Here is a 12,562-nt window from a genome sequence, read left to right on the forward strand (position 1 = left end):
ACATTGCCAAATAAGTTTGCAATGAAAAAAAAAAAGAAAAAAAAAAAAAAAAAAAAGAAAGAAAAAAAAAAGCATGCCAAGTTAGCAACCTTCTAAACTCTAAGTCAATACCATACCAATTTGCTGGTTCCTGCCTTTTGTGTCTGGTTCTATGAAGATGTTAAAGAAGGGCCTTGTGAAAAACAATTATACAGGCACTAAATATAAATTGAACATTGGGGTGTGTGTAGGGGAGAGAGGGTGTTTCTAGTCAAACTCTGAAAGATATATACATATTCAGAGAAGCTGGAGATTCACAAACATCATGGGTTTGACCCAGAAAATAGAACAGAATTGATGGGAGCTGTTTGTCACGTTGAAAGTTAAGGCCAGAACAGGGTTTTGAACCAACTCTCTGCATACCAACATTTCAAGAGGTAAAAAGGGCATGTAATTATCCTAAAAAAGGCCCAGTATAAACTCTCATGGTAAAATGCTGAGAAATAAACCTGGGTACAAGAACATAGAAGGTAACCTACAACCAGCTATATTGTATAGCAGATACACATGGATGCAAGCTTTAGTAGACAATGGTTCTATTCTACCTTTCACAGCTTTAGATTTGAAATGTCAGCAACTACCAGAGGGAGTGTTTTTCCCTTGAACATGTATACAATTGTTACAGAGCAATGGGAAATTAAAAAATGCTGCTCTAGGTGTAAAAATAGAGGAAACTGACATAGTACACCCCATTGAGCACAAAAAGGCATCAGATCAAGCAAAACCTCAGCATTAATCCTTACTATTCAATAGGAGTAACGCTTACTTACAAACTAAACATATTTGGCAGGAAAAAAAAAAAAAAAAGAAAAAAAAAAAAAAAAGGGCTGACAAGTGTTTTCTTCAAGGTCACAATGTCTTAAAAGCCCACTGTGCTTGGTAACCCAAGTTCTACGGAATTATACAATTCAAAAAATGATGCATCTTTATTCAAAAATGTACACACAGTTGCCAAATCTTATGTGCCAATTCTTAGTTCACAGAATTCAATTGCAACAACCCGTTAATAAAAATGCAATGCTAGGAAAACAAAACAAAAAGGAACAACTTAGTATTCAATGATTTCAAGCCTCAAACTGATGTTATTAGGAAGGAAGAGGGGGTGGGGGGGGGTGTTGGTGACAGAATACAATTTTAGTCTGACAATTTAGCTTTTGCCTGAATTTAGTCTTACCAGGAGGACTTCACCAGAGTGAACAATGTACAGCCTAGGATCAGGCAAAAATGATGGCAACCTAAACCAATGTTTAATTCAAATCATGCTGGTTTCCAATAAGGGAACTATAATAAAATAGCTTTGTAACCAATTTTCAAACATGGAATTGAAGATGTTGAGAGAAAAAAAAAAAAAAATCTAAAAAAAAAAAAAAAAAAAAAAACAGTAGGATGTTCTGATTTTTTTTCCCAATGTTTTAGCAATTCAATGTAGGTGTTGGGAAGGCCCAGTAGTCTTTTACATTGTATATTATCCAGACCAGGAGACATATGCGTTTCATGGCTTTCGCAAACTATACCCTCCAAATTTTGGCAATTTGTTTCCAAATTTAGTTTTAGATGGAAATCCCAAGTAATTTATTTTACATATTTCTTAAAACATCTGTTTTAAACATATGAAACATTAGTTTGGCTTTAAATGATACTATACAAAAAGTAATTTATTTTTGCAGAGCAAATTCTGCAAAACAAAAAAAAAAAAAAAAGAAAAACACACATGAACAAAATGAAGTGAAAGCAATTTACAAGTCTAATAAAAGAGGAATGGATGCACTAAGCTAGATCATCTGATTTAAATAGGATGATAAAATATCTGGAGTGCCTCTTCAGTAAAGGCAGCTGCTCTCAGTCCCAGAGAAGCAGATGTGGTCTAATATACAGGTCTGACAGTTCCTTTATCTAATAGCTAACATATGCTGTACAGAGGACCCAAGGGCAGTATTGGATCTGTGTTGGAAAGAAGTACAAAATAAGAGTTTGTTTAAATCTTGGTCCAGGGTGAGTTTGGAGTTACCCATCTTCTTTTGGAGGAGTGTACCAGCCTAAAAGAAAAAAACAGAAAAAGTAAATGCAACAATGTTATTCAATAATGAAAACAGAATTTTAGCCATATGCCAAGAGCTAGGGACACAAACCCAATTTAAAATCACACCCCCTAACCAAGAAAAGGAAGGGGAAGAAAAAAAAAAAAAAAAAAAAAAAAAAAAAAAAAAAAAAAAAAAAAGCAGATGCTACATTCTGTATGAAACTCACCAACCCATGCTTCTTTAGCAGCTGCAGAATTCAGATTGGCCACAATGAGGGCTCAGATCTGTCTGCACAATTTGCGCGATGATGAATTATAGCACCTGCCAAATTAGGTCCTAGTGTGTGCATGTACACAAGTTAGTTAGGGACCTTAGATTGTAAAAGCACCCGGAGGGCATGGACTGATAAAAATGGACAATAAGGGAAGCACTGTGTAAAGCACCACAAATACTGTACCTTAAATAAATTATCCCCAATACTTTACTACAGCATTCTAAGTGAAAGGATAATCATTCTTTATGTGTAGAGGGCAATGTGCTCATTATCGGTCATACACATACACAGCTTGGCTGACAAGTGATGGTTGAATCAGTTGCTTACAAACGCTTAAGCCTAGTACACTTGCCAATAATCAGGAGACTTTGGCCAGTTCAATAAAAACCCGCCATCTTTCAGCCTGTGTGTATGGCAGCCGGCTTCCATGGGATGAGCATGCTGGCTCTCGATTAGCCCCGACCTGGATTACCACGGGGTGAAAATTAATGTGTTTTCCCCATCAGAACACAAACACAGCAGGGGAGATCGCTGTACCAACAACCGGACTGTTAGTATAGCGGCTCCGATCAGAGCGCTAAGGTTTTTTTTTCCATTAGACATGCTAGGTTGAATGAAAAAAAACACCACACTAGTGGTTAACTGAAGTGTGACTAACCACCACGCCCGTTGCCTCCACTTCCCTCATAACCCTTCCATATACACCCAATTGTTTAGTCTTTTGATGCAGAAGACCTTTGATACTTATTTTATGGATTATTTTTCCTTTTTTTAAAACACTTATGATTATTACAATAAAGGGTTTTATGTGAATATTTTATGTTCTCTCCTTAAGTCAGAAGACGCATTGGTCACCTTTTCATATATTCAGCTATTTCTGTTGTGCTAAAAGAAGCCAGTTTATGTACCTCTTTCTTAGTCCAAGGTTTCAGCCCATAATCAATATACTGATTATACTGCAAGTTTTTTTAATTTGGCAAAATGGCTTAAAAAACAAAAACAAACACACTAAAAATCGATCCAGAAACATTTAGTTTCCTTTTATGCTTGCGCATTTTTCCTAAGAGGCGGATAAACTCAGTCACTTTTTTTTCTAAGTCAGAACAATACCATTCTTTTCGTGGATCTGTACTAGGGATTTGTAGGATTGCTGTGCTCGAGCAAGGTTATACTGATTCTAAGAAAAAGAAAAAACAAAAGAAAAAAAAAAGTTACTGATTATAATTATATATAAAACACATAAATTGCACACACTATTTACTTACAGAAAATAAAGACCCACCTTGTTGGCTCCAAATTGCACGCGTGCTTTTCCTTTTACCAGGGTAGCATTGATTTGCATGATAACAGATTCTATTGAATAGGCACTGCTCCAGCCCTAAAGAGACACAAGGACATATACCATTAACCAAAATTACAACCTTGTCACAATTTGCCCAACCATGAAAAATAATGTACCCGTGCAGTGAACTTTCAAAAAAGGAAGTCCATGGTATTGAAAGAAAAAACTCTTTTCTGTTGTATTTGCAATAAAATTTTGACTTTTATATGAATAAAAAAAAAAAAAAAAAAAAGGAAGTCCAATAAGCACTGCTTAGAATGCCTTGCTTACTTGTACTAAGCCATTTAGGGACAGCTTGACAATTCAGGAGCTGAATTGCAATACATGCAGGGAAATAGTACACGATCAAAAAAAAAAAAAAAATAATTGTACCAGCATATGAATAAAAATGTGACCGTAAAAGAAAAAAAAATGCAATTATCTAAAGAAATAAGTTATTGGCAAGTGATGCCATATGGAAACAGGAGGAATACTAATTTATGTTGCCTACCTGTTTAGTAAGAAGCTCCATACAGAGGGCACCTCCACCCAGCACATACCTAAAATAGGAAAGAAGACAGAAAAAAATATTTATATAGCGCCATCTTTGCTTATCATCCAAGATGTAAACTGTTTTAATTTTTCACTTCTAGCAGGCATGGCTCAAATATAGATTTATTTTTTTGACCACATTGTGTTATAGCTAGCCCTCCTGTGGTATAGCTACATCAAAAGATAAATTAGCCTACTTTGGCTGTATGGTCCACTCTACGGCTACCATGACGCCAACCTTCATCTTGAAAGCATTTCATTTTACAGATTTTTTATTTTTTTATTTTTTTTAAAAACAAGGACAGCTCAATTTCTACACTATATGAAAGACTTTCATGTTAACTATCTGAAATCCCTTGTAAAATGTGGGAATTCCAATTAAAATAGAACGGAAGAAAAGTTTTGTTTACACCACACATAAAAATACACTTAGGACCCACACATGTCTAATGCAGGCATCCACCAACATCTCATTGCTGAACAAAGGACAAACAGGAGAGGTCACTATTGTGCTGCAGCAGGAGAGAAATTTTCCAGGGTCTTCAAGAGCTGCAGCTGCTAGTCTCCTGAAAAATACTAGTTGCCAGGCTGTCCGACTTTCATAGTCAGAGTTACTATTCCAAAAACAGGCAAATTAAACTTAAAAAGCTGACCTGCATATTTTTTCATCAGGTCTGTCTCCAAATGTATTCAAGCAACTGGAAGGTGTCATTAATAGCTGATTACATGTTTAGGTAGAGGGATTTATTTATTTATTTTTTTAAACAGAAAGAGAATCTCACTCCGTCTTTCCACCCAAAGACTAAAATCCCTTTTGGTATGGAGAAAAAAAAAAAAAAAAAAAAAGTGAACCAGGCAGAACCAAAAGGCCCCGAAAGCATGTTCTTCTTTAAAGTGCAATAGTGTTAACATAGCCACCACGATGTTATAAGCTGCAATATATGAATGTTTAGATATTCTTTAACAACTTCTGGAATGCCCGAACATACTGTGGACCTAGCAGACCTCAGACAAAAGGGACTGCCCTCTATGGCCCTACCTACTTCCAGGTTTAGGACATGTGCATCTCAGCTGGCACCTGCTGTGATTGTACACAGCAGAAGCCTGTCAGATGATTCACAGCCAGGACCTGCTGATCGGTTGTGTACAAAACACAGTGCTCTGTACAGAAAGAACAATCAGTTTCTCATCTTGCAGGGATGAGAAACTTAGATCTAGTAGTAAAAGCAGCACACTTTTTTTTTTTTTTTAACAAAGATTTTTATTTATGTTTCAAAAAAAAGAAAAATAGAAAACAGACATGCGTCAGCAGGGTACATACATATTTTGAGTAGACAGATAATCAAATTGCATCACATATAGAGTACAGACAGTTCTTAACAGTGTGTAGAGTCACTAATCATTGCAGTATAGAATACAGAACCTCCCCAAGACCTCCCCCCGCAATACAAAAAAACACAGAAATTAACAAAAAAGGGACCCACCCCCCCAAGCCTAAGCAATGGTCAAATGCTTCGCCTCAACCCATGCCGCCCAAATCTTTCCGAATTTCCCAGGGCAGTACCTGCCCAGATACGCGAGTTTGTAGAGCGGCAAAGCCGCGTTCACCAGGGACTGCCACAATTGTTTAGTAGGAGGGAGAGGTTGATTCCATTGCAGTAGTATTGCTTTCCTCGCGTAGAGTGTAGTGTAGAAAATAAACAGTTTCTTCCCCCAGCATATTTCCAAAAAGTCACAGATACCCAGTAGGAGAGGTAGCGGGCTAAGTGGGACCGTAAGCTCCCCCACAGCATTAATGTCGGCCAGGACTCCCTTCCAAAATCCCACTACCCCAGGGCAGGACCACACCATGTGAAAAAAGTCAGCATCGTCTTCGTTGCATCTAGGGCAGGTAGTCAATCGGTCAGGGTAAATCCTTGCCAGGCGTGCCGGTGAAAAGTATACCCGGTGGAGGAACTTCAATTGTATAAACCTGTCCCTTGCAGAAATCGCCAGGGTCAGGTATTGCTGTATACCCTCCTCCCAGGCCTCCTCAGTAAGCTCCGGGATGTCACTGTGCCAGAGCTCAAACAAATGGGAGATCCTAGTCTCGTCCTGTACAGTCAGCGCGGTATATATCGTGGACAGTGTGCGCGTCCCTCCCCCCGCAGGCCCAAGCGCCTCCTCCACTGCAGACACCCCTAGAGTCACTCTAGACGGGAATTGAGACCGGAAGGCGTGTCGCAACTGCAGAAATCTGAAAAACATATGATTCGGGAGGTCTCTGGCCTGTTTAATAGCATCGAAGGAAAGTAGCTGCCTCTGAGATACTATGTCCCCTAGTGTTGTAACTCCATGCCTGGCCCAAACAATCGGATCAGGGATGGACTGAAAATGGGGCAAGCGGGGGTTCCCCCAGAGGGGAGTCCCCGGGGCCCACACCCCTGCACCCACCAACTTTTTATTCACCAGTTCCCATATCTTAAGAGTCGTGCGCATCAGGAGAGTTATCCCAGGGTTGGATCGGGGTCCCCTATGGATCAGGTTCCTGAGTTCCGCATATGAGCCCAACAACGCCGCCTCCAACGAGGATGCAGGGTTGACTGGGCCCTCGGAGAGCCACCACCTAATAGTCACCAGGACTGCCGCCCAGTAATAGTTCAGGAAACAGGGCAGTGCCAAACCGCCACGCACAAGGGGCCGCTGGAGGGTTGTTCTAGCTATTCTAGGGGGGGCTTACCATTCCAAACGAAGGACGAGATAATGCCATCCAGTTTCTTAAAGAATCTAAGTGGGATGTGGACTGGGGTCTGGCGGAAGAGGTAGGTAAACCTAGGAAGAACCGACATTTTAATTAAATTGACCCGTCCCACTGGCGAAAGCGGTAAGGACCTCCACACAGTACACCTCTGGGCCAGCTGGGTGACCACCGGACTTAGGTTAAGGGTAATAAATTGTTTCAAGTCTGTATTTCAACTCCCAGATATTTAAATTGAGAAACCCTCTGCAGTTGCCCATCCACCCGGGAAACACCCGCACCATCATGTAGTGGAAATAAAATAGATTTCGCCCAATTTATTCGTATACCCGAGAACTGTCCAAACCGGTCGATATGCGACAATGCCGCCTGTAGGGAGGCTCCGTCATCCCTGAGATACAAGGTATCATCAGCGTATAACGAAACCTTTTCCTGCAAAGGACCCCGGACAATACCCCGAACCTCAGGAGAGGAGCGGAGGAGAGCCGCCATAGGTTCAATTGCCAGTGCAAAAAGCCCCGGGGACAGGGGGCACCCCTGCCTGGTTCCCCTGTGGAGGGAAAAGAGCGGGGAGAGGACCGTGCCCGTGCACACCCTAGCTGTGGGAGCTCTGTACATTGCCCTGACCCAGGAGATAAAGGCTGGACCGAATCCAAACCTACGGAGGACTGCCCACAAATAGTCCCACTCCACGGAGTCAAAGGCCTTCTCCGCGTCTAGGGAGGCCACAACCTCCTCCCCGCCTTCTGCATCCCCCGAGGCCAAGACAGTGAAAAGCCTGCGAATATTAATATCTGTCCCCTTCCCCGGCATAAAGCCAGACTGATCCTCATGGATCAAGGTAAGTATAACCTCATTCAGTCGCCTGGCAAGGATTTTGGTCAGCACTTTCGCGTCCGAGTTGAGCAGGGAGATAGGTCGGTATGACGAGCACAGCTGGGGGTCCTTCCCAGGCTTAGGGATCACCACTATAATGGCTTGTGCCATAGATGGAGGGAGATCTCCCTCCCGGAGGGACGCGGTAAGCATGTCGTGCATTCTAACTGTCACCTCCTCCAGGTAGTGTTTATAGAATTCCGGGTGTATCCCATCCTCCCCAGGGGTCTTCCCCGGCTGCATGGACCCCAGTGCGAGTCGGACCTCCGCCAGAGTGATCGGGGAGTCCAGGCCATCCCTGGCCTCAGAGGTAAGGGTAGGGAGTGTCACCCCCTCTAAAAAAGCACTTAACTCCTGCTTTGAGTACCGCACCCTAGATGAGTAAAGGGTGGAGTAGAACTCTGCAAAGCAAGCGTTAATGGCAAGGGGATCCGTCACCAATGTCCCAGCACTATTCTGTATTCGAGGGATAGTGGAGATTGGGGCCTGCTCCCTAGAGATCCAGGCCAACAACCTCCCCGTCTTTTCGCCCTGTTCAAAAATCCTCTGCGTCTGAGCCAGGTGACGTTTGCTTGTCTTAGCCACCCTAAGCAGCACCACCTCTCGGTACGCTACTTTCATATCCTGAGCCGTGAGCGGGTTAGCCGTGAGGGTGAATCGGGTCTCCAGGTCTTGGGCCCTGGCTTCTGCCTCCTCTACCGTGATCCTATCATTCCTACGCTCCCGGCCAATGGAAGAAAGGTAACACCCCCTCATATAGGCCTTGAAGGCATCCCAGACCATCCCCCCAGAAGCCGTGCCTACGTTTGTGGCCCAGAATCCCCGGATCTCACCACCCATCTCAAAGGCAATAGTGGGGTGTTTAATCCAGTACCTTGACAATCGCCAGAGTCTATCCCGCTGAGGGGTAGAGGTCTGCAATGTACACAGCAGTGGGGAGTGGTCAGAGATGCCCCCAGGAAGTAACTCTATTCCAAGAACCCTGGGAAGCATGGGGGCACCAGCGTAAACAAGGTCAATACGGGAGAGTGTGTTGTGGGAGGAGGAGTGGCACGTAAACCGGCGATCTGATGGGTGTTTCCACCTCCAGACATCCTCCAGCCCAAACACCTGTGCCCAGCGAGAAACTGGAGAGTCTGTGGCCCGGTCAGGCGTCAACCTATCCAGGGAAGGATTAGGAGAAATATTAAAGTCCCCTGCTATAACCACATTGTCAGTATGAAATTGGGCGATCAGGGCAGTCAATTTATGTAGTAAAGACAGATCCGCAGGAGGAGGCATATAGAGACCCACCAGCACCATCTCTATCGTGGCGTGCACCAGCACGTATCTCCCGTCCTTATCTGTAACAATATCAAGAGGCTCAAAATTCAGGGACTTGTGGACCAAGACGCTAACCCCCCGGGCATAGCCGGAATATGTGGCATGATAGTGGTACCCCACCCAGGGCCTCTTCAAGCCCATAATCCTTCCCCCCACTAGATGTGTCTCCTGAAGGATACAAATATGCGGAGCATATTTTTTCATGTAGTCAAAAACAAGAGAGCGTTTAATCCTCTGGTTAAGCCCCCTAACGTTCCACGAGAGGATCTTCAGCGGAGCCATAACCTGGAAGGGCAGGGGGGACCAACGGATATGACCGCCCGACCAGGGTCAAGGCACAAATATCTCATCTTAAGCAATGCAATGATATACACAGTACATTCGTTATAGTAGCGCTGTCCACAGCAGAAAACATAAGCATGTAACAAAAAAACAACAAAAAAACTGAAAAAAACAGAACTCCCCTCCCTTCCCACCCCACACCCCAGAAAAACAGCCCCAGGGTGTTTGAGAACCCAAACCAAACGTAATTAAACCCATTTAAAGGAGAAATCTCCCGTGGGGGCGGTGCGTATCAACCAGCACACCTAGGACAGAGTCTCCTGCGCAGAGTAAACAGACTCCAGCGCAGCCGCTTCCTGGAGGCAAAAACAAGTTAAAGGGGAACAAGCAATAGTATAGGTGACGCCTCAGATTGAAGTACAAAATTCTCTTGGAGTGTTCCAAGGGCCCATTCTTAGTTGCAACTCGTCCAGCAAGGAGGAGACAAAAACCAAATAAAAAAAAAAAATATTTTGGAAGAAAAAAGAAAAAGGTTAAGAGGATGAAACAAAATCGGGGGGAAAAAAAAATAAAAAAGGGGGGGGGGGGGGTACAGCTCCGAGATTCAGGGCCGTCGGAGTATCAGGGTCCAGCACGGTACAGTATGTCCACGTCCAGAGGTAATCATGCAAACCCCCTTAGGCATAAGCTAGGGGAGGGGTAAGGCCATAAGGCCCGTAAGACAGTAATATGGACCCCCCCCCCAGGAAGCATCAGAACATCAGGTCAGCTCCTCGCCCCCTGCCCAAAACTACTAATGGGAAGGAGGGGGGCACTCCAACTGGAGCTCCAAGTTCAGAGACAGAGGGACAGAGTTGGGGGGGGGGGGAACTGATCCGCTTACCGCTGGGCAAAGCTGGTGATGAGTGTGGACCTCAGTCAGGTAATCTCCATCCAGGATTATCCTTGCCGGGGAAGGGAATCGATCCACCTGGAGGCCTCACTCGGGGAGGTAAAGAAACGAACGGATTCTCCATCAATCACTCTGAGTTTCGCGGGGAACATCATGTTGTACTTGAGACCTTTGGTGCGCAGCTGGGCCTTGACTTGGTCGAACGTCCTGCGTTGCCTCTGCGTCTCCACGGAATAATCAGGAAAGCGCATTAATTTAGCATTTTCAAAGCGCAGGTCGCCCACCTTCCTCGCCTCCCGGAGAACCAGGTCTCTATCTCTAAAGTTCAAAAGGCGGAAAATAAACGTGAGCGGCGGGGCTCCCGACGGGCCACGAACTGACGGCATTCTATGCGCTCGTTCCACGACAGTGAGGAGAGAACACAGCGAGCGGGAGAAGTGTGCGTAGCAGACGTTCGGTAAAGGCTTCGGTGTCACGGCCCTCCGACCCCTCCGGCAGGCCCACCAACCGCAGGTTATTCCTCCTATTCCTGTTCTCCTGGTCCTCTGCCCTGGATTCCAGTGCCTTCACCCTCACCTGTAGGGTGCGGAGGGAGGCATCATGGTCGCGGGTAACATCTTCCACGTCTCCAACCCTCTGCTCCGCCTCGGTAAGCCGCTCCCGGTGTTTATCCATATCCCGCCGGATAAGCCCCATGTCGAGCTGTATCTGCTCTATCTTAGTGGTTAGGGTAGTCTGGCAGCCTGTAATCGCTTGCATAAGAGCCTGAAATTGTTCAGCACCCAGCGGTGGCGTGTCAGCTTGGTCCGTCTGAGACGCCATGTTGGTGTAGGCCTGCCCGCGTGACGCGCGGGTCTGTAGCGGGGTTCCCGGTGCTGTGTGCTTCTTCCTATGGGAACCGGAGCTGCCCCTGCGCATCCCCGAACCTCACCACAGCTTCACCGGCCCAACAGGATAGGTATATGTCCCTAAATGCCGGATAAATAGCCTGCCAGGTGCGGAGCTCTCTTCCAACACGTCCTAGCTGGTTGCCATCTTGGCCACGCCCCCAAAAGCAGCACACTTTACACAGTTAGACATTTAATCACTTCAGGGGGTCAAAAGCTCTGCGCTAGTGGTCGAAAAGCAGCGCTAAAAATAGCAACGCTTTACCACCGACGCCCAGGTGCTGAGAGTGTGAAAGGTCTAACTGATAAATGTGCGGCTGTGCAACGCTGTACAAAAAAAAAAATTTGATGTCCTTTCCCCCCCCACAAAAATAGAGCTTTCTTTTGGTGGTATTTGATCACCTTTGCAGTTTATTTTTTGCTGTGTAATTGGAAAAAAAAATAAAAAAAAAAAATAAATAAAAAAAAATCGGATTTTTTGTACTCGCCGTAAAATCCTTTTCTCTGTAATTCACCGACTGACAGCTCCTCTCTTTAGACCATTGGGTTGTTACGCCACCTTTAGGAGGACTAGGCATAACATGTTAACGTAAGGGGCGGACCCTTAGGTAACAACCCCTCAGCCTGCCTTGCAGCTTCAGTACGTCAACAAGCAGTATAATGTAAAGAAATATAGGAGGGGCGGGAGCTGTGTCAGTCGATGAATTACAGAGAAGAGGATTTTACGATGATTTCAAAAAATTCTATTTTCTCTTATATTCACCGACTGACACAGCTCCTCTCTTTAGACCATTGGGACGTCCCCAAGCAGTGCCAAAACGGGGGATGGGAAAAACAGCATAAAACTTCATCCACCATGGCATGTGGGAACTAGTTGGAAGGCTGGCTGCAGGCTAGCCTGAATTCAGAGGAGGAGTCTGAGGGCTTTAAATTCCTTCTCCTCCATCAGAGCCTTAGTCTGCTCGTTTCTGGGTTAGCCGACACGTCACTTCCGGTTTTCGGCTAGCAGAGCAGCAGCGCGGGAGGCTGCAGGGTCTCGTCTCGGTTGCTCTGGGTTCCGGTAGGTGCGGGGGGGGGGGGGGGGGGCATCAAAGGAGGGCTGTTCCGGGTGCCTCCCGTCCTGCTCTTGTGCCCCCACTGATGTTAGTCTGGGTTCCCTGAAGGCAGCCATGGATGCATCTTCCGGAACCCCCACGGCACCAGGAGACATATCCGTCATATGGGCCGCCTGCCAGCACCTCTCTCCCCATACAGATCCAGCATCTGTGAGGGCCACCCCATCGCCATCTTCAAGGGGTCGCCGCCTGCTCCTCTGGTGCTACCGGGGAGGGGGTGTATCGTCCGTCCATCCACTTCCC

The 12,562-nt window shown here is 45.3% G+C and overlaps 1 protein-coding gene across 1 annotated transcript in view; it reads right to left on the reverse strand.

The window, feature by feature from the left end:
* Positions 1-946: 946 nt before the first annotated feature.
* Positions 947-12,562, reverse strand: part of UBE2Q2 (ubiquitin conjugating enzyme E2 Q2) — an 81,523-nt gene continuing 69,907 nt past the window's right edge. Inside the window, exons 10-13 of the mRNA XM_077472729.1 lie at positions 4,167-4,215; positions 3,617-3,712; positions 3,445-3,511; positions 947-2,075 (exon numbers count right to left, since the gene is read on the reverse strand). Coding sequence (XP_077328855.1) covers positions 2,044-2,075; positions 3,445-3,511; positions 3,617-3,712; positions 4,167-4,215 — 244 coding nt within the window. The 3' untranslated portion in view covers positions 947-2,043. The remainder of the gene's footprint in view (positions 2,076-3,444; positions 3,512-3,616; positions 3,713-4,166; positions 4,216-12,562) is intronic.

Source organism: Lithobates pipiens, unplaced genomic scaffold, assembly GCF_037356315.1.
Source record: "Lithobates pipiens isolate NorthernLeopardFrog02 unplaced genomic scaffold, aLitPip1_a1.2 Scaffold_8, whole genome shotgun sequence".
NCBI classification, from domain to species: Eukaryota; Metazoa; Chordata; class Amphibia; order Anura; family Ranidae; genus Lithobates; species Lithobates pipiens.